We start from the raw sequence: 23125 nt of genomic DNA, 5'->3' as shown, positions 1-23125 counted from the left end.
CTTTAAATTGGAATGAAGTCAGAATAACTTTTAAATCTGAAATTAGAAAATTTTTATTTTAATTTATCTATTTATAGAAGAAGATGTAAACCGTGACGTCTCCGGGTCGTACGCCTGGAACAAGATTTTGTACAATTTCTGCGATTAAAAATCTCTCTCTTAACACATTGAGTTTATTGCAGATCTCCAAGGGTTAAGGTAGATTTGAAAGCTTGGGAGCCAGGAGGATTTTTTACTCTCTGTTTTATCACTTGCATGCCAACATATCAATGATGAAATTTTCAAACTTAATGTTTTTATATTTTCAAACTATAATTGCTTCTAATGATGTTCCATGATCATCAGATTGCGGTTAGAGAGTGACAATTTAAACATATCATGTGTCATTAATGAACCAGAACTTTATTTATGAGCCAAACGAGTAAGGGTCAAATCCAATACACAGAAAGTATTTAATAAGTGAATTTTAACTTTAATTTTATTTTTTGATCGTATATTTATCTATAAATTAAATCTAATTTTTATGGAACCAAATGAGTGAAAATTTTATCAAAATAATTATGGGAAGGTCAGAACTAATGATCCAATTTAACCTGATTTATTAATTTTATAGAAAAATTTCTGGGTTTTATGGAAATTAATAATTCAAAATACAAATGAATTAGAATCAAGTTGAGTGGAATCTCCTCCTCATTAAGCTTGATATGGAGAAGGCCTTTGATCGAGTTGAGTGGAATTTCCTCCTCGAAGTGTTATGGCGCTTCGGTTTCACGGATGCGTTCATTGCACTTGTCGATGCTTGCATTAGGGAGAATCACTTCTCCCTCTTGATGGATGGAAATTCCACTGGTTTTTTCACGGTTACACGGGGGCTCAGGCAGGGTGATCATATTTCACCTACCCTCTTTATATTGATGGAGGAGGTCTTCAGCCGATCGCTCACGCGGGCGATCAACCAAGGCCTCATCCAGCCGTACTTTACGAAGAGGGGTTGCCCGATTCTCTCGCACTCACTATTTGCCGATGATGCCATCTTGTTCCTCAATGGATCTAAAAGATCCATTAAGGAATTTATGAGTGTCCTTACCGTGTATGCTTCGGGCCAGCTCGTTAACGCCTCGCAGAGTAGCTTTATAGTGGGACCTTCCACCACTATAAGGCACTCTGAGATAATCCAGCACCATACACGATTCTCACGAGGACGCCTTCCATTCGATTACCTTGGATGCCCTATCTTTCTTGGCCCCGCTCATCATCACTATTTCGATTCCGTGCTGGGTAAGCTTAGAAAGAAGCTAGAGGGATGGAAACTTCGTTTCCTCTCCCCAGGAGGCCGTATCCAACTTATTCGGCATGTCCTCATGAGTATCCCGTTACATACCCTTGCGGTCCATTCACTATCTCTTACCGTTCTCCACTTTGTGGAACGCATATGTGTGTGTTTTCTATGGTCTGGTCACCTCGAGGGAGAGATGCGCCATCACTGGGTTTCTTGGGAGAAAGCATGTCGGCCGACGGAAGAAGGAGGTCTAGGGATCAGACGACTTTCGGACGTTCAGGACATGCTTCAAAAGAAGCTTGTATGGCGTATGCGTACCACATCCTCCCCATTGGGGAATTTTATCCTCGCCAAATATGGCAAATGGGCACGTCGCGAGATAAATATTCGGGGATCTAAGAGGTGGCGGGCGTGGCAGCGACATTGGCTTGAGATGGCTCAAGTCACACGCTGGCATATAGGCTGAGGTGACATCAGCGCGTGGTATGATACCTGGCATGCTGATGAGCCCCTCACTTGCCACCCCCAGTTCGTTCCACACCGAGTGAGACTCACGGTGACTCAATTGCTCAGAGGCAATACGCCACACCTCTGGGAGCAATACGGTCTCCCCCTGGACACACTTCCTGAGGTCCAGACTACACCACTGGACTCGAGTTCTGACTCTGCTATCTGGACACCCACATCTGATGGAGTCTACGCGTGTCGTTCTTCTTGGGAACACTTTCGCCCAAAATCCCGTATACAGCATTGGGGTCGCCGTATCTGGCATCCGACCATCCTTACGCGAGTCTCCTTTTTCCTTTGGCGCTTATTACATCGAGGGCTCCTGACTAACGATCGAGTGACCCGTATAGGGCACTCGCTACCTTCCCGCTGCCATTGCTGTCCTTCACTTCCCCACACAGAGACCATGGATCACCTTTTCTTTTATAGTGAGGTAGCATTGGCATGCTGGCGCCCAATCATAGATGTCTACTGACCCCGTTTGAGAGTTTTGGCAAGCTCTTTCTCTCGCCAATACACTCTAAACGGCGCCCAATCCTATACATCACCATAGCTTATCTACTATGGGAGATATGGAAAGGGCGAAACTCTTGTCATTTTGCAGGTACACCCATGCGCGCTGTGGACATCCTACGTCGGGTCAAGTTATGGCTACGCCGTATTCACCGCCTCATCCCCCCTCGAGACAGCAGCTCAGCATTCGCCTGCGAACTCCTTGGATCCTTAGGGATGCCCGTGACCCATGCCCCTATCCGTATTCAGTACAGGATTGTTTATTGGCTCTCACCGCCAGTTGACATCCTCAAACTGAATGTGGATGGTGCGACCAAGGGGAACCCAGGACCAACTGGGGGAGGCGGTATCCTTCGGAATCATACATGGAGTATACTCTTCGCTTTCTCTTCTTTTTATGGAGTACAGACTAATACAGTAGCCGAGGCTATGGCGATACGCGATGGTCTACTCCTTTGTGAGGAGCGGAACCTTCACAATATCGTCGTAGAGTCGGACTCACGGGTATTAGTTGATATGCTTCGTACAGGTCCATGTTCCCAGTGGTGCCTCCATCGCATATGGCAGGATATCATGCGGTGTCGTCATTGAATCAAGTGCTTTCGCCATCAGCTATGAGAGGGCAACTAGACTGCTGACGCCCTCACCAATCACGCGGTACACACATGGACCTCCTCCGTCTTTCTCTCTTGGCAGGCGCTTCCTTCTTCAGCTAGGGGATGTTACCGAGTCGATCGTCTCGGCCTACCGACCCTCCGCACACGGCAAACCCACGCAAAGGCAGGCCCGCAGGATTGGAGAATCGCGTGGAACGGTGGAGTTTGAGGAGCGGATTGCACCCGCCCCGACTAGCGCCCCCCACGCACTTTTGCCCCCGCTTGATGACATGAAGGCAAGGATATCTCCGGACCTACACCAATACCGCCGGAAGGCTCTAGAGGGACGATGACGACCACACTTCCCTGAGCGCCTGCAAGGTATCAGTTATGTATCTTTTCTTTTCCTAAACTATGGGCGTGGACGAGTGGGTTTTGAGTGTAATTGGGATATATATACTCGCTCCACGCCTAAAAACATTGAAAAACACTTCACTTAATAAATAAAATCCTCCTGGGTGGCGTCCAGGGCACGGATGGATCGGTCTACGGGCACAACCCTAGGGTTGGCCGTACCCGGCACCGTGTTTTTGTCAATAAAAAAAAAGAATTAGAATCAAATGCCTTAGCCAACACTTTAGGAGTGTGGGGTGATGTTTGATTGCAGTGGCATGTGGAGTGGAGCAGATGAATGAAATATTACCGCTGATTGTGATTGAGATGGTTGTGAATATGTATCGGCAAGTGGTGGAGCAGGGGTAAGTGATGCAAATTTATTATCTCTGGTGGTGACAGATGATTAAAACCTAGGCTATCCATGACGATAACCTAAGAATAAGGAGGCACAGTCGCAAATTTTTTAAGCATTCCAATCACATAAATCTGCATGAAATTTAATTTTCATCTAACCTACGACTCCATTCACTCTAAAGCCTTGTCCTGATTTGTATATCTTTTTAAAATATTTTTCATTTCAAAGAACCTTTGGCATAATATTGGTTGATTCATTTTTTTTAGAGTAATGTGGTTTTGTGATTTCAACAACGAATTTTTTGCATCCATACGAAGGACATCATTTATCTGATTAGATCATCAAAAGTGTTGACAATGTTTTCATATTTGATAATAAGTCATTTAGAACTTGTATTTTTTGTGAAGAAACTAAATTTCAGCATTGAAGTGGGAAAAAACAATAGGACATTTCATTTAACCTTACTCTGCATGTTCATGGTACATGATTAGAACTTAATTATTTCTTCAAAAAAATTATTATAATTTATTTATTATTGATCATGACTCTCCATTATTTTTTGAGGTACTTGACAATATGATCTTCAAAGATTTTACATGTTGTACTGTTACTGTGACATCTTATACTTGATAAGTAGCTGCTCAACTTTGCATTCAATGTGTTTACTCAAATGTCGTCATTCAGTACATCATCTGAGCAAATTCCATTGATATGCATGTGGGAGACTAATCAGGACATTGGCATTTTGACATTTTGGTTTAATAGACATGTTATGGAGATGTATACAATGATCAACTGCCTAACACCAGTTTTTACAATTATGCCACCATCGATATGTCACTCTGAATCTGATTTCCTGGGTTCTAAATATGTTTTGTGATTTGAGTGTGTTCATCTTATTCTTTGCCCAGGCCTTTCATTTCAGATTAAGATTCAGACGATGGAGCGGTGGATAAGAAGTCGTCGCTCCAGAAAGTACCGCTAGACAGCAACATAAATGGATAACCTTTGACCACATTAGTAGTGTCATCGGGGATCTTCCGCAGGAACCGTATGTCCAGAAAAACAGGTTCCGAAGGTTCTGCAAGAATCTCACTCAAGTGTACGGCTTATCTGATTGTTTTTTAAAGAAATTTGATTCCTACGGACACACCAAACACAATAATGTTGAGTGATCTCCCCAAACGACCAATAAAAATGAAATTTCAAGTTCACAATGCTACTAGATCTAGACAGATCTCTATTCCATGTCTATTCGCAACAGAACTTGGAAATATATTGGTCAATGAGTAAACATATGCTTCATCATCTCTCGATTTGCACGGGAAATACATAAATAATACTTTTCAAGGGAAAGTCCCTGACATGAGAAAGTCCCACTAATGTTCATCATTTATGAAAACATCTGAATTATGCTCAATCAGTAATCTGATAGTTTTGTATCATAGAACATACTCCTAATGATAAATAAATCCATCTCTCGACCTACATGGGAAGTCCATTAATAAATAAAATTTCAAAGAGAAGTCACTAACATGAGAAAATCACACTAATGTTCATCTTTTCTGAAAATATTTTCCAATGCTCTGATCTTAATTATGCTTATTAGTAATCTGATAGTTTTGTATCAAAGAACATGATCCTAATGCTACATTAATTACCTTGAAATATTAACACGAAAATGCCGTTAGAGATCAAAAGAAATTTACCGCTTGGTTTGTAATTCGTATGGAAATATCCAACACTTGTGGACCTGGTAAGAACACCTGTTTAGAAATATCATAAACAAACCTTGAACTCATCTAGCCCAGAGAAAACCTTCAAATATAACAGAGTGCACTTATATGATAAAAGGTAGGAGTTCAGAGTTTGCTTGATTCCAGGAACATGAGGGAGATTCATACAAACAATAAGGAAAAAGTACATCATTTGAGATATATTTTCAGTTCCACTTCAATTCGATGCTCCCATCGCAAAGTCACCACCAAGAGTTCCTCAATTCTAGTCCATAGCAGAGCTCCCACAGCTGTTATAACTTTCAGGATTAATACATAGAGAAAACCTATCAAGATTTAGCTCTCTCCTCCATGGATTGGACAAAGTTTAGAGGTCGACCCATCGCCGAAGACAGAGCCATCTTTCTCTCTCTTGCTCTCCTACTTGAGCTTGACAAAGATAGATCGACATTTTCAGGTGGTTATCTCCCTGATCAGCCAATCCAAGCTTGGATATGCAAAATAAAGAACAAGAAAGGATGGCAGGGCAAAGAGGACAGTGATGAGGATGTACAAGGCAAGGATGGCAGCACTAGCAGGAATAGCATAGAGGACAATGAGAAGGAAAATAACCACCAGAGGAAACTTGGCAGTCAGTTGGACAAAAAAGAGAACAGATTTTCTCAGGGAATCCTGAAATCTTTCTATATTTAGATAATTGGGGCATGGATTAATTTGGGATGGACTCAGGTTAGGCTGAGCAAGATGAGGAAATAAGTTTCTTCTGGGACCCTGAATCTGAGCTTCATTCCCCAGAGGCATGATGCTACTGCTGCTGGACGACGCTCGAGAAAGCCGAGCATCGGTGGGAAGCGACGAAACCGATCTTGATCGATCGCCGTTTATGCTCTCCACCATCCAGAGAAGGAAGAAGTTTTTCCTTGGGAACTTGAGCTCACCCTTGTAGACCAATCTGAAGGAGAGGAGGTGGCACCAGGGGCAGGAAATGAAGAGGGGCAATTGGAGGGGGAGAGTTGGGAACTTGACTACAGCCCATTGGAGGCCAAGAACACAATTCTTGCACAGAGTGTGGCCACACCACAGAACATAAGGAATATTCTCCACAATGTTGAAGGATTCCCAACAGATGGGGCATTCTAAGGTTTCTTCCCTGCTGGTATGTGAAGAAGCCTCGTCGTCGGAGCAATTTTCGCAAGCGTAATTCTGTTTAGTGCACTTGCCCTTCAGGCCGAGGCTACCGCCTATCGCTTTAGAGGCAAAGCTCCACATTGTAGAAGAGGAGAGGATGGAATATGAGAGATCATGTATTTTATAATTTCATTTTGATGGTTTCTACCGGTTTTTTTACCTTTGGCAGAACCTGAAATAAGAATGCAAGAGGTTTAGATGCCAGATAACTCATAATAGATAATGATTGGGTAATACAGAGATGAAATCACACGATATCTTATGCTACTTCTATATCATGCATTCAAGCGATAATACAGTTTCATAGAGATATAGGGATCAGGAAGAGATTTATACTGTTAAATGCTGAAATTAACTGATTCTTTTCTAGTAAGAAACCTCCTCCTTCGCAGCAAAGAGAACTCTGGAGTGACATTTCTATCATTAAAAATATGTTATAATTTCATCCTAAAGTATAGAATAATAAGCAAACAAATTCTTCCATTCATTATTATCATCAATTAGAGTTATACGTTAGTAAAACTATAACGATCTGACAAATGACGACTTGCTACGCAACCCTAAACGAAGAAAAAAGTGGCAAAACAGCGACGAACGAGGCCAGGGGCTGTAGAAATCAACAATAGAAAACCCACTGAACTAAAAAATCAGCGGATACAACGGGGAATTGAATCAAGATCCACAAACGATCACTCGAAATCCAGATCAGGAATCAATTGGATAAAAATCTAGGAAGCCCAGAAAGGAGATCAGATTCCTCGAGTGAACTAACCGGCAAATAAGCGACTCCCAACGCGAAGAAAAAACCCAAAAACGAAGATGACTGCGCGAGGAAGAAGATGAGATGGGTTGGAAGAAAAATCTCAGCTTTCCTTTTGCCCCATCTCTCCTCCTCGCGCTTCCATGGCAGAGTTTCCCCTTCTCTGCGACAACCGACCACCCAACCAAAGCCCAACAAATGGCATTTCAATACTCAACTATCTTTCTTTATAAATCTAAATATCTCATTGCAGAACCACCCCCACCATATAAATAATTATACTTCTGTACCTATACTTCTTACCATTTTCATACACGAAGTGTAATTCTAACCATGTGAACCAGGTAATGAAATAAAATAAAGTATAAGCATAGTGAAGCATAGTAAAATAAAGTATAAGCACAGTGAACCAAGTACAAGGAAAAATAAAATATGGGTGCCATGAATTGGGGATGGATAAATGATGATGAATGACGATCCGGAGGATTTGTCGTCATCTTGACTATTTTCCGTCCACATCTCATCATCATCGCCATTTCGTCATCAGTCCCGTTCAGTTATTCATTGTGGACAACGGAAATGATTTATTTTTAGAGAAAATTATAAAATAATTAGTGTGTACCCCATTCTTTCGCCCGCACCCTCTCTTACTCTTCGTCGCCTCTCGTCATCGATCATCGTCAATACTTTCAGCACCTCGCCGCCTCCTCTAGTATCCACGTGACCGCCCTTTCTTTCACTCTCACTTCCTTCTAAAAGCAAGCCACTGTTCTAAAGTGGACCTTATGCTCTTTATTGTTTGCAATGTGGGGTGTGTTTTGAATAATTAATTTTCTGGCTATGGACTTTTTATCATGTACATGACTAATACATAGTTGTTTGAATAGTCAAGTTATGGTCAAAGTATCTGAAAATACGTTGCAACAGTACTGGCTTCTCTTTGAAACAGTTTTGATGGGACCTAATGAGTATCTTATTCTCTATGTTTTGAGTATAAGATTCTATTTGATGATATAAATAAATAAAACTTTTTAAAATTTCCCCACTTTGGTCATTTGTCATCTTACGTCATATGTCTATCATTTTCTGTCATCTATCGTCTTGGATGGATGGCTGATGGACTACTGACGGAAAAGACTTCATACAATTTCCTTTCCACTGGTATGATGGATGGCAGATGATGGATTGGGACGAGACATATGTAGATTCACCATCCATCCTCCAATCTTACGAGGAATAGACTCGAGATCGAATAATTAAGGTTTGGGAAGCATACCAGATAATTAATGGTTGGGATTGGACGGAACGGGAATGAAAAAAATACTGTTTCTCATCTGTCCACAGAGTGACAAGTTCGAAACAGGCTGCGTTATACATCTCTGGTTTTGACCCAGTACCAGGGTTGTCCTTTGTGGCTGAGGTTCAGGGACAAATGACGGAACGAATTGCAACATACGGAACGGGGCTGATAGCAGGCCTTCTATTCAGTCATTCGTCACAGTGCTTATCATTTCGTTCCGTGCCCGTCTATGGGTTTGGATGGAATGGTTGACAGAACTGACTGTAATACAATTAAAAATACGACCGAAAGGGGCGTTATGTTCCTATTCTGAATTCAAAATGTAAAACTGTTGACGGATTGGACGCCATCACGTTCTGTTCATTATCCGTACATGAAGCATGGTAGTCGAGGCTGGTAATGTTTGAACTATAATATAGAGAAAATGACAGTCGACGAATGGCGTTAAGGTCGACAATGATTAGACATCATCAACTGTCCATTATCTTGGTCAATCAACCTTCCACCATCTGATTTTGACAACTGCAACGGCGTTGTCACATCATTATCGTGTCACTGTCATGTCATCATCATGTCACTGTCACATCTTCAATACATCATGTCATATCTGCATTATCCTCCATGCATCGTCGTATCAACATTACATCAGAAATCACATCATCGGCATGTCATCATCACTTCATCAGCAACGTCATGATCACATCATCATCATCGGCAAGTCATCGTCATGGCATCATCACATCATCAGCAAAGCCATGATCACATCATCATCATCGGCATGTCATCCTCAAGGCATCATCACACCATCAGCAAAGTCATGATCACATCATCATCATCGGCATGTCATCGTCACGGCATCATCACATCATCAGCAAAGTCATGATCACATCATCATTATCGACATGTCATCTCCACGGCATCATCAATTCATCAGCAAAGTTATGATCACATCATCATCATCGGCATGTCATCATCACCGCATCATCACATCATCAGCAGGTCATGAGCCCATCATCATCATCATCACCGCATCATCACATCATCAGCAAGCCATGATCTCATCATCATCATCTGCATGTCTTCATCACCGCATCATCACATCATCAGCAAGCCATGATCTCATCATCATCATCTGCATATCTTCATAACCGCATCATCACATCATCAGCAAGCCATGATCTCATCATCGTAATCAGCATGTCATCGTCACAATAGCATTGCGTCGCCATCATGTCGTCATCACGTCATCCTCATGATATCATTGCATCATCGGCAAGTCATCATCATCATGGCATCATCATATCATCCTCGTCACATCCTCACAGCATCATCACACCATCTTCGTCACGGCATCACCACATCATCCTCACAGCACCGTCACATCATCAGCAAGTCATGATCAGGTCCTCATCGTCACGGCGTTATCACGTCATCGTCTGCATCATAATCACATGATTCACATCATTATCACGTCCACGTCACGTCAACGAGGGCCGTTGACGTGACGGTTGGCGGGATACGGTATCGAATATCTCTTCGGGTTCGGATTCAAGCTAGTGGTTATCGCGGATAGAGCGGCCGTTAACTAGAACTCAGGAACATATATAAAGAGTGAGAGAGAAGATATTCGGAAGGGGGTAGTTAAGATCGGAGAAGCCCTAAATCTCGCTGCGATGAAGAACTGATCGAAGATCCGACGCGATTCCTCTGGTCGGAGAGATTTTGGTCTTCGATCGTGGCAAAAAATCCAGTCAATTCGTTCAATTTCCTCCATTTTCGCTCGAAATCAAGCTAGAAATGGCGTCCATCAAGCCGCAGAGGAGTCCGGCGGAGATCGAAGACATCATACTGCGGAAGATCTTCCTAGTGTCTTTGGCAGATCCAGGAAGAAGCGATCCGCGGATCGTCTTCTTGGAGATGACGGCTGCGGAGGTGTTGAGCGAAGGTAAAGAACTTCGATTGTCTACCGAGATTATGGAGAGAGTTCTCATCGATAGGCTTTCTGGAAGCTTCCCCGGGGCGGAACCGGCTTTTCAGTACCTTGTTGGTTGCTATCGTCGGGCTCATGATGAAGGAAAGAAGGTCGTTTCTATGCGTGATTATGCAGTAAGATCTCAGATGGAGTCTGCGACAAGGCAGGCCAGGAAGCTCGCTGTGGCTTACTGCAGAATTCATCTCGGAAATCCTGATATGTTTGCGCAGAATGGTGATTCTAGAGGTGTTTCTCAACTGCTTGATTTGATCTTTTCTGAGGTTGGTTCCTCTGTGGACGCGTTCGGGGGGAGTTCTCTTGGTAGTGGGCTTAATTGCCCGCCTGGATTTCTGGAGCAGTTTTTCAATGATTCTGATTTGGACAGTCTTGAGCCTGTGATGAGGGATTTGTATGAGAAATTGAAGGCATCTGTTCTTCGCGTGTCTATCCTTGGAAATTTCCAGCAGCCTTTGAGGGCTTTGTTGATGCTGGTGAATTTTCCAAACTGCGCTAAGCTTTTGGTCAGACATCCCAACTGGCTGCCAAAGGGGCATTATATGTCTGGGCGTGTGATTGAAACGATGAGCGTATTAGGTCCTTTTTTCCATATCAGCTCTCTCTCTGACCACATTATCTTCAAGGCTGAGCCAGACGTGAGGTTAGTACAAACAATGAAGAGAATACTAGTAATTTATTTTTTTATCGAGCATTCTTTTGTGAAGATCTCGAAGGCCGAAAGATTCATGATGCAAAAGTGACTTAATTCAACTCATGCTTCGACAGAAATCCTAAAATCCACCGTCTCTGAGACATGTAATCTGCATAACGATCTCATTGCTCTTCTCTAATCTGTTTCAGTAATTGAACTTTGTCTGCAGATTTATCTATTCGATTTGATTGGTTTTGGGTTCAGAAGATGGATGACAATTTTCACCTTTTGGAGCCTTTGGCCCTGTTAGATTTCCTATGGTTAAACTTGGGGGGCCTGAATTTGCAGTTTAGCAGTGCTCTGGGCTTGATTTTGTGGCGTATCCACCATTACTGATGCAAACCGCCGGCCTGCCGCACATGCAGAGCAATGCGATAAAGATCTCACTGAGCCGATCAAGACAAGAGAGGGGAATGATGTGCATGAGAATAAACGTTGTTCGGATCTCTTTCGATAATCCAAGAATTTTGGGGAAAGAGTCACAGAAACCATAAAAATGATCAGAATGCTGATAAAGGTGTCTTGCTGTCGTGCTTAACACCACCGTGTGTAATGCCACCAAGGCACCCTCGGATGGGTGCCCCAGGCTTCCACGCGGCCACTGCACCGCTGATATAGATGTTGGACACACAGCCGCTGTAACGGAAATCCGATTAGATTGGGGGCCTCACAAAGATGTTTAGGCAGCTACTGTATTAACTCCTTCATACTTAGCTTTATCTTTTTTTCAGCTAATAATATGCTTGTTTTTTTAGGTGGTATGATCTTCCTCTTTGTCTAGGATTAATTTATGGCTAAAATTATTGAGGTTTTTGCATCTTGAGTTTTGGCAAAAACTTGGTTTTGTAGTTGTTAATTTCAATTTTCTTTTTGCGAACTAGGCAGCAGTGTTTCCCTCATCCATCTAGTCAGCGTCCGGCGGACACACTATCTTCCTTCACGACCATTAGAACCGTCTCAAACATTCTATATGATGGTCTTGCCGAAATTCTTCTTTCCTTGCTAAAAAATGTGGATACTCGGGAAGCTGTTCTAGAGTTTCTAGCTGAGATGATAAACAAGAACGCGTCAAGATCACGGATGCGGGTACCCTTCTTTTTCATCTATATGTTAATTCAGTTATTTTGTAAGATTTTTTTAACCATATAAACTTATATCCCAGGTTGACCCTTTATCCTCTGCAAGCTCTGGGACTTTTGTTGCATTGAGTGCTGTTATGCTTCGCCTCTGTGAACCTTTCCTAGATGCCACCACCTCAAAGATAGACAAAATTGATACCAAATACGTGTTACATGATGAGCGGTTGGAACTAAGGTTTCTTTCTTCCCTTATTTGTTCTCCTTATAATTTTCAATTTTTTAATGAACTGGAATGATACTTTATTTACTTTTGTAGACAATTGACTGCTCTAAATGCATCGTCTGAAGAGGTTGCTGCATGGGTAGCTGGAGGGTGTGACCTAGGAAATGATGAAAACAGTCGTGCGAAGCAATCTCATGAAGCGACTACCTCGGGCAACAGTAGAGAAGAATCTATTCCTACTAGAGTCAAGCCATTGGTGGGCCCCGGAGGAAAGAATAAGTATTCATTTATTTGCGAGTGTTTCTTCATGACTGCCAGAGTTCTGAACCTGGGAATCATAAAGGCGTTCACTGATGTGAAGCACCTAGGTCAGGTACACTAAACATCTATAATTTTCTCTCTTAGGTTTTGTCATTCTTATGTTTGCCGAAAGCATGCAACATCCAGACGACATTGACATAGGACATTGATGATTTTCTGATGACGTCATCAACATTAATGGTTGTCAATTTTTACATTGATGTCAGTTGTCCATGGGTTCCCCCCATCATCAATGTTGTAATCGATCGCCAAAAAATTTTCAATGTCAACGTCATCATGACCGTGATGGTTGTTGTCTGCCTCTGTATGTTTGGGTCATCCAATGGTGACTGTGGACGTGAGGATGATGACACTCATCTGCCATCAACATCAACCATTCAGAGCACTCCGTCAACGTCATCGTTGACGTGATGATATTTGGGTCATCCTGCCGACATCAATGCAGCATAGACTCTATTGGCAGCCGTCAACGTCAACTGTTCAGGATGCCCCTGAATGCCATCATCATCGTTGACCACCCATCAGCAGCATCATCAATGTCAGCTTCAACAAGGACATTGGCACTAATATTCATGATGACGTTGAACAGTGATAAACCCTTAACGCCTCATTCCTGAGCTAGCGTTTTCTTTCCTCTATTCAATTTAGTTGGAAGAGAAGTATTTTGTGTTTTTCTTCAACTATTGTGTATAATTGGACTCAGACTTTTTACTTCGTATGCAATTATTTTTTCTATTAGGAGTTGTCTAGGCGAGAAGAAGATTTGGCCACATTTAAAGCTATGCGTGAACGAGGAGGCTCTGCGCAGATTGATCAAGATATTGCCCGTCTTGAGAAAGAAATTGAGTTGCTTTTACAGGAGCGATTGTGCTATGAAGCTCAGTTATTAAGGGTGAGTAGGGAAAATAGTAAGAATGAACATACATACGACTTGTTATTTGGGATTTCGTGCAAGATATTTTTGTTAGCAGAGTGTCTCCCTGAAGCCAAATCTTCTGAAATTAAAAAGTGGAATGTTTAAACTTATTGTTCTTTACAGTTGAAATTGTATGCTGTTTATTATCTCAGGATGGACCGTTTCTTCAGCGTGCACTGTCATATTATCGTTTAGTCATCATCTGGTTGGTCAGTCTCGTGGGCGGATTTCGTATGCCACTGCCACCTCAATGCCCTATGAGTTTTGCGTCAATGCCGGAGCATCTTGTTGAAGATGCTATGGACATACTTATATTCACGTCCCGTATCCCGAAGACATTGGACGGATTCATACTAGTGAGTGCTCTCTAAAAATTTTCTTGATTTCTTCCATTTCTTGTAACTTATGTTATCTCTTTCTCTCTCTCCTCTTTGCAGGAAGAATTCTTGAACTTTATCATCATGTTTATGGCAAGTCCTTATGTCAAAAACCCATATCTTAAAGCTAAAATGGTCGAAATCTTGAACTCTTGGATGCCACAGAAAAGGTAGAGATCCAAAAAATACTTATCTCGTGAGAAATAGCCACAGCAAGTTTAGTAGATGACATAAAGCTATTTACTTTATGCAGTGGGGTGTCCTCAACAGCTTCTCTTTTTGAGGGGCACCAACTTTCCCTGGATTACCTTGTTCGTAATCTCCTGAAGCTTTACGTGGATATTGAGTTTACTGGTTCGCACACTCAGGTAGTAAAGTTCCTTCCGCAGAAGACTTGGTTTATATCCTCACAGTTTTTTTTAGCATATACAAGTTTCTCGATTATGACGAGTAGAGATGGAGAGGATTGAGTTGAGAGTACTGTTCACAGTCCCTCATTCATCCATGCCAGGACAAAGGAAACAATGGCGACATCATCATCATCATCATCATCACTTGTTTACAATAAGGATGACGAGGATGGTATTGTCATCGTCGTCCTAGCAGCATCTTCTCCTCTGTCATGATTCTCTCTCAATCTATGTATCTATCTCTCTCACTCCGTTCTCTCTTACCTCTACTCTCTCTCCCTTTCTTTTTCTCTTCATCTCTATCTCTCTCTCCCCCTCTCTCTTTCTCTCTTTTGGCATTAAGCAAACGTGCCATGAATGTATCAGATGAGTACAGCTGCTTTACGGATGGTATAAACAAACTTCTAGTTTTCTAGCTATTTACTGTGTTAATTTTTTTTTTGAAAAGATATTTACTTTGCGTTGATAAGAATAATGTTAAAAAGTTATTTTCTCACGCAGTTCTATGACAAATTCACCATACGTCACAATATTGCGGAATTGCTCGAGTATTTGTGGGATGTACCGAGTCACCGCAATGCATTTAGAATGGTGAGCACATCCTCTCCGGTTTTGGCTGGACTTATTTTCATAATTATCAGATGATCTCATCTTTTTCTTGTATACTGCCAGATTGCTGTTGAAGAAGAAAAGGGAGTGTATCTCAATTTCTTGAACTTCCTCATTAATGATAGCATTTACCTTCTGGATGAAAGCCTTAATAGAATCCTCGAGATGAAAGAAATGGAAGCAGAAATGTCCAATGTTGCAGAATGGGAGAGGAGACCGGTTGAAGAAAGGGAAGAAAGGATGCGTCGATTTCATTCTCAAGAAAACGTCAGTTTTTTTTTCACCCATTTTATGAAATCAAGAAATTCATTATTAATCAGTTTATATGTGTTCATCTTTCAATCCCCGTCGAATGTTCAGATCATACGGTTTGACTTAAAACTTGCAAATGAGGATGTGGGGATGCTCGCATTCACTTCGGAACAGATCCCAGCTCCATTTCTTCTTCCAGAGATGGTGATGATTCATATCTTGTCATGAATATAGTTTCAAAAATATATATGATTATCATCCTCTCTAAATTTATCTAATTTCAGTACTCGCAAATTTCAGGTAGAGAGGGTCGCAAGCATGTTAAATTACTTTCTCCTTCAGCTTGTTGGTCCTCAAAGGAAATCCCTTACCCTCAAGGATCCTGAAAAGTACGAGTTTAGACCAAAGCAGTTACTAAAACTGGTAAGGAATCCATAATGCAGCTCTTTTTTATCCATTTTGGTCAAATTTAAGAACTATGCTTTGATACTGCAACAATATTTTACTTCAGTCATTTTATTGTTGGGTTTAATTCGTCGATTTTTTTGTTAAGTACATTTATTACTACTACCCTGGGGACGTCAAAATAATTCCAATATAATAATAATTTCCTTCTTCAGGAATTTTTAAATTCACTATCGCGGATCTTTTTATGTAATATAGTTAGCCAAAAAGCCTTTAATTATTATGACTGAAAACTCATGCATTTTTCTCTTATTCTGAAAGATTGTCGACATTTACGTCCACATTGCAAGGGGAGACAAAGAGGGCATCTTCCCCGCTGCTATCTCAAGGGATGGACGCTCTTACAATGAACAGGTGCCTTTCTATTTTTGTAAACTCTTTGCCCGGTTATTTTTCTCTGAGAAACTCTACCTTCCCTCTGTCGTGTTCCTCGGAAAAATCAGCCTTCATTATTGTTATCTCTCTCTCTCTCTCTCTCTCTCTCTCTACCATGAGTCTCATCTCTCTGTCAATTTTGATGAATGCCACCATCATTGTCATCTAGTCATGCGTGCTTGTGAGGACGATGATGATTTTTTCCTGAGACTCCACATAGCTAAACTATTCCTTGATGATTTGGAGAGCCCGGCTTAATGTTTAAGAGAATATTATCTTTTTATTCAAATTGGGTATTCTGACAGCTTTAATCATTTACCAGCTGTTTTCTGGAGCGGTGGAGGTTCTTCGTAAAATAGGTGTGGATGGAAGGCTCATTCATGATTTTATCCAGTTGGGTGCAAAAGCAAAAGCAGCCGCATCCGAGGCAATAGACGCAGAGGAAGTCCTCGGAGAGATTCCTGATGAATTCCTGGACCCCATTCAGGTTTTCATTGATTCTTGAAAAAAAAAATGTTTCTAGTTTTTGTTGCTTTATTTTATTTTATTTTATTATCACGCGTCCCTATGATAGCCTCAAAATGAAATGGGTTATTCGAAAAACATATTTTTTTGTATTTTTCTAGAAATTTGGTTTACGGTTTCATAATTATCTCTTTGGATTAACAGCCTGCAATGCACGTACTTATCATTTTTCATTGCGAGGGTTTAATACATTTATTTGGTTATTATGTTACTTTTGTCTTGCCCTCAAGAATTTCTTTCATGATAAACTCTTTGATTTTCTTTATTTCTTTGGTTTTCATCACTCATTGTAATAATAGCATATGATCAGATGACATGCTAAGGAAATATATTTCTTCGATCTCCTGTGATTAACTTACAGCAGCAGTTCTTGGAGATTTTTTCAAATTTGATATTTTAATATCTTCATTGTTCATTTCGAGGGGGTCTAAAACATTTATGTTCATCACTTGCAGTACACCCTGATGAAAGATCCTGTGATCTTGCCCTCCTCAAAAGTCTCTGTGGATAGAGCTGTAATCCAGAGACACCTTCTTAGCGACAGCGTACGGAACCTACTTACTTCTTTTCCCCAATTCTTCTTTTTAACTAATTTAATTGAATTCTCATTTATTTCAATTTTCGTTGTCGTGTTTACAGAGCGATCCGTTCAATCGATCTCATCTCACTCAAGACATGTTGATTCCCGATACCGAGCTCAAGGGAAAGATAGTAGAATTTATCATGACACGACAGATGAAGCGACAAAGCCGAGGATTGAAGCGTTCAATAGAAGGCGCGGTGGAGGAACCGGTGGTAGCTATGGCAGAAGATTGAGAGGAAATCTTCCTTATAATCTATGTGAGTCTAATTTATCTGTTTTCTTACCAAAAAATGTTTCAATTATTTAAAGTCTAGTCTTGTCTCATCTGTTATCATAAATACGGGTTTTCGTATTTAACAGTTTTTTTATACGGGTTTCCGAGTTATTTCAGGCTGCCATATCCTTTTAACCTTATTTTCTGTTTCTGGCTTCTGAAGATCTGGAATTTGAGAACCATAATCATGATTATTAAATAAGATTTTCAATTGATATTTGTGTCTATTAGATTTTCATTTGTTCTAGTTAAGACTAGTATTCTGGAATAGATAAAGGATGCATTTAGGATTATTTCACAATCATCATCCCCTACAGTTCAAACTGTTTGTCAAAAGTTAGTTGATATAATATCTTATTTTGTTTGTCTTTGCTAGCTATCAAAGTGCAAATAACCAAAATTTTAGAAATGCTGTTCTATGTTGAAGAATGAGGAAAAAAATAAAGCTGGAAAGTCAGGACTGGGCAACATGATTGCATAAAAATATTATTATTTCTTTTAAAACTTTTATTCAAAATATAAATGATAGAGGATAAATCATGTAATCATGTATGCCCTTTATCACTAATCATTTCCAAAACTTGAGTCGTCCCTTCACATAATTGATGTGAATCTCGTTATAATTAAGTTATTATTTAACATCGCATTGCACATTTTGTAACCATTTTGTTGCCATTTGGAGTATTAAATTTGAATATTTACTTCCTAATAGGCACATGTTTTGATCATTGTGGTAATTTTGGAACATATCAAAATTGAGATTAAGTACACAATGTTTTAACTTTAAATAAATGGTGTCATATTCGTTATTGGGAGTTTGCTTTGAGCAGAAAATGTTTTTCAAGTGATTTACGGGTTGGTTGTCGAATCGGTGATATTTGGAAAACCATAAAAAGAAATCTGGAAGCATTAAATTTAGTGTATTGTTAGCCACAAAAGTCCTATTGGAGAAAAGCTAATTCTTCATGGTTATTTAACCCCAAATTTACTAACTTGTCAAAGCACTCTAATGGTGTTGCTATAGTGTGGGTGCATTGGCAATTGTGATGCCATGTTGCTTCGTCTCCTATTTATTCACTCAACCAATCATATATAGCAGAAATTCTTGAAAGAAACAGTGAACCATTTCAAGAGGCAATTAATCATATAAAAGTGCATTAACTAGATTTATCAAATCTAAATACATATTTTCCTACTTTGAAATTTGATCTCTTAATGAATTAATCGTTCAAAATCTTCAAAATGGACGTATAACTTCCCCCCAAAAAAATTACTGCAGTCAGCTAATCAAATAAACTATTCTTCAACTAGTGAAATTAATTCATGAATGGATTTGAAGTCTGAATTTTTCAAAAATACTAAAAAATCAGGAAAATTATAATTATCTTTAAACCTATTTTATTCAATTTAAGCCATAATATTATAAAATCATCTAGATGCAGATATTTATTTAACATTCACATTATGAGAGGGAACTCAAGAATGTATGGGTATTAAACAAGGTGTCCTCCCTTGTAGTCTCTATGATAATGTCATAAAATTCTGTAAAATGTAGTGTACATAGCATGCAAATTTTGTATGTGTGACCCTCTACGTCGATGTATTAGTATAGTTCATAACATCAGTGGCCCCATAATTCTTATAAGTAAATGGTTATTAATTAAGTACATCAACTTATTTATTAACCAACTGATTAAACCCAATTGACATATTGTGTTTCTAGCCTATGGGTTATAAAGCTCATGGTCTCGGAGATACAAAGGAATTGTTCAATCCTCTCATCAAACTTTTACTATCATCAATTATCGTGTACATGTAATCCTTCATCGGGGAGAGACTCCCAAATTATTTAGGTTATGGTTAGACCTCAAACCCTGATTAGGCATTCTATTACTAATGATGTGTGACATAAATCATCAGAGAACACATTTGATATTTCCTCGACCCGGGTGATGGATTCAATTGAATCTTATTTTTGGAATCAACCTTGAACACAAAATCACACTTGTGGACTTGTTTTCGCATTCGAGATAAGATTCATGGTACTCACTGTTAGATTCTATGACTTTGGGTCTTTACTTGAAATAAAATTTCACGCAGCTGAAAAAGGAAATCAAATCCTGACTGATCAATAAAACCCTAACTGACCTCATCATCTTGTGTGGAACTAATTCCACTCTTGACTTTCTCCCTTGAATATTTTCTTCAAGTCATTTACATCCTCGGCCTATAGTCGTATCCACCCGATGAATGCGATGATGGATATCCTCTTAATTGTCTTCAATCATCCTAGAAGATCCTAGTCGATCTTTTTGCCATCAAGTCTCACTAGAAGAATGGAGATTCTTAAAAGGGGTTAAGACAAGGGAACTCCTAGATCTGTTTGGCATGGCACATAAGCTCTTGCAACTTTAGTATATCCACTGGGGTCCATACATCTTATGTGGGTAAACCTCTAGGTCCATGTATTAGTCTACTTAATAACTTAAATGGTTTCATAATATTTATTGGCCAACCTTATTAATTAACTATATTGACATATAGATTAATTAATCATTTATCGATCTAACCCAATTGATAAAGTTAGTAAACACCACATACGGTGCCAAGCTATACCTTGTTATCTATAAGATTCATAATGGTGATTGAACTTTGTCATGGAATCTGTATGAACATCCATTACTATAGAGGTACAATCCTTTGTCTATGCAATACTCTCAAATGACTTAGGGTATGGTTAAACATCAAACCCCAGTTTTTTTATTCTGGTTAGTACTGATGCATAACAGGGATCATTGGAGAACACCTTATCTCATATATTCACAACCATGGTCTGGGACTTAATGCATCTTCTTCCTTGAGTTGATCTCCTCTTATATCAAGGACAAATGTTTCCATATTGACCACTCAATCACCTTCCCATACATATTATTTTATCAAAGGTAACTTATTTGAATCATGTGATTAGGGACTTTGTATGTCATAGTCAAAATATAGATGTTCATCCACAAGGTGTCCTTGGCATCTCACGCCTAAGGAATGTTTATATGATCGGCCCATGAATCTACCTGATTGAGGTTTATGTATAATATCATTAGGGATCGGTACTGATCAGTTCCTTGAACACTTTCCCTAAAGAGCAACCACCGTTGACCCTTAGTGTCTCTTTAATGATCACAAGGTTAAACATCCTTATCATAAAAGTCGTGCCAAAAAGTGATATTCTTTGTATATAGTTCAATGTCCATCTTGAGTATCCATCGAATAGGGAATATTTAAAATATATATTTAAAGACAAGGGATCACAATATTATGATCTCTTCATTATTTGTTGTCTTTATCGATATTCATGAACTTCATTTTAAACATCACGAGAGAATAATATTGAAGATATATTTATTTTCTTAAACTCAAATATGACATGGAAGTGTGGTCATCATAACAACCACATAACATCCATCAATCACCTTTTAGATACTCTCAGGTCATATAAAATACAATCATACATTCATAAGAGGTCTTTGATGTGCCAAGTCTAAGAACCACTTTCTCAGCCATACCAAATCATCCTCATAGATGTTTGGTGTTGGGTTCTGTGCTTTGGTTCCTCCATGGAAAACACGATTCCATGGATGCAAAAGCATGTTGATTGATGATTCATAATCGATCTTTAAAATCAAACATTGAATGTATGTTTTGGGGAACTCGTTCCACCTTTGACTTTTCTGCTCTGAGATCATTTTGAAGCCGTTCACGCGTCTGGCCTCTAAACGTATTCACACGATCACTCTGCGCTTGGATCTCCACGTCTTCTTCTTCAACTCCTCTTGAAAATCTAGAAGATCTTCACACCATGAAGACACACTCCTCGGATGAGTAAAGTAGAGAATGGAGAAAGAAAGGGGCTCTCAAATCTGGTTGGCATGGGTGCTTGAAATGAGAGCCTTTTCCCTCTTTATATTTCAATTAAAGTTTTTTCTCAAAAACCCTAGAAGTAAAATATATCCACCAATGCCCTTATGACCTTATGTATGTGACCCTCTAGGCCCATGTATCATTCTAGTTAATAACTTTAGTGGCCCAGTAACATTTATTGACCAACCTTATTAATCAACTATATCAACATATAGATTAATTAAATAAAGATCGATTTAACTCAACCGATAGGTCAAGTTTCCAGCCCGTGGCGTGCCAAGGTATATGCTCTAGAAGATATTGAGTAGTATTGAACTCTCTCATGGAACCTTTACCATCATCGGTTACCGTATATATATAATTCATCATCCTCGTAAGACTCTCGAACGACTTAGGGTCTGGTTTATCTTTTAACCCTAATCCGTCATTCGATTAGTACTGATGTGTAACGGGGATCATTAGAGAATACCTTCTCAAATATCCTCGCCACCCTAAGAGGGATTTTTATGTATCCTCTTCTTTGAATCAATCTCCTATTATACTGAGGGCGGATGATATCATCTTGACCACTATATCATCTCCGTAAGCTTCTTACTACGTCCAAGCTATGACTTGTTTGAATCCCATGATTAGAGGCTCGTAAGTCATAGTCACCATGACCTTGTTGTCTCAAGTCCATTCACAATATGTCCTTGGCGTCTCAAGTCAGTGAATCACTTATACAACCATGACATGAATCAACCTGATTGATGTTTAGGTATAATACTATTTAGGGATTCGTACAGATCAATTTAGTGAACTCTTTCTCCAATGAGCACCCACTATCCATCCTTAATAGCTACATGATCAGCTATACTTATCGTATAAGTAGGATCAGCAAGTGATATTCTATCCAGAAAATTTGATGTCCGTTTCAACTATCCATCAAATAGGAGTAGTTAGGATACATGTTTAAAGACTAGTGATCACTATATTATGATGTCATCATAATTCGCTGTCAGTGCACATATTCATAGACTTCATTATAAACATCACACCGGAATAAAAATGAACATAAATATTTATTCAATGAACTTAAATAAACATGGTAGTGTGATTGGATTGATGATCGCATAATATACATCATTAGGTTCATGGGTTCATACAAATCAATTTAATAAACTTGTTTTCTAAAACACACCCACTATATGTCTTTAGTGTCTCCTCATTAGTGGCTACGAGATCGACCATATGAGCTAGTCTAATCAATGCCATTCATTTTTATTTCAGTGTCCTTCTCTAGTACCATTTTTAAGTACTGCATACCTTTATTATAATGAATATATCGTATAAATAAATATTGAGCGATATGTAGAATGTTAGATTGGCTTGTATGTCACATATATGTCTAACATTGGGCTCATGTATTAGTATAGTTAATGAATACTAAACGTAGTTGCCATTTATTGGTCCCTAGTTAAGTCCCTATAACCAACAAGTAGATCAATTAA

The 23125-nt window shown here is 39.6% G+C and overlaps 2 protein-coding genes across 2 annotated transcripts; one reads left to right on the top strand and one right to left on the bottom strand.

The window, feature by feature from the left end:
• Positions 1 to 5460: 5460 nt before the first annotated feature.
• On the bottom strand, positions 5461 to 7541 carry LOC144707630 (uncharacterized). Its single transcript, XM_078580836.1, has 2 exons — positions 7343 to 7541; positions 5461 to 6742 (listed from the first exon to the last, which is right to left on the bottom strand). The coding sequence occupies exon 2, from the start codon at positions 6649 to 6651 to the stop codon at positions 5836 to 5838; it is 816 nt and encodes a 271-aa protein (XP_078436962.1). The 5' UTR covers positions 6652 to 6742; positions 7343 to 7541; the 3' UTR covers positions 5461 to 5835.
• A 2711-nt stretch (positions 7542 to 10252) lies between these two features.
• Positions 10253 to 17842, top strand: LOC144707497 (U-box domain-containing protein). The gene is made up of 16 exons (XM_078580626.1): positions 10253 to 11260; positions 12193 to 12397; positions 12474 to 12625; positions 12707 to 12986; positions 13674 to 13826; positions 14003 to 14206; positions 14288 to 14397; positions 14481 to 14595; positions 15139 to 15228; positions 15310 to 15513; positions 15607 to 15702; positions 15799 to 15921; positions 16225 to 16317; positions 16661 to 16825; positions 17319 to 17408; positions 17503 to 17842. The coding sequence occupies exons 1-16, from the start codon at positions 10428 to 10430 to the stop codon at positions 17677 to 17679; spliced, it is 3090 nt and encodes a 1029-aa protein (XP_078436752.1). The 5' UTR covers positions 10253 to 10427; the 3' UTR covers positions 17680 to 17842.
• Positions 17843 to 23125: the final 5283 nt, after the last annotated feature.

The sequence above is a fragment of the Wolffia australiana genome, chromosome 9 (assembly GCF_029677425.1).
Source record: "Wolffia australiana isolate 7733 chromosome 9, ASM2967742v1".
Classification (NCBI taxonomy): Eukaryota; Viridiplantae; Streptophyta; class Magnoliopsida; order Alismatales; family Araceae; genus Wolffia; species Wolffia australiana.
Note: the sequence above shows the minus strand (reverse complement) of the source record. Positions and strands in the feature narration are given on the sequence as shown.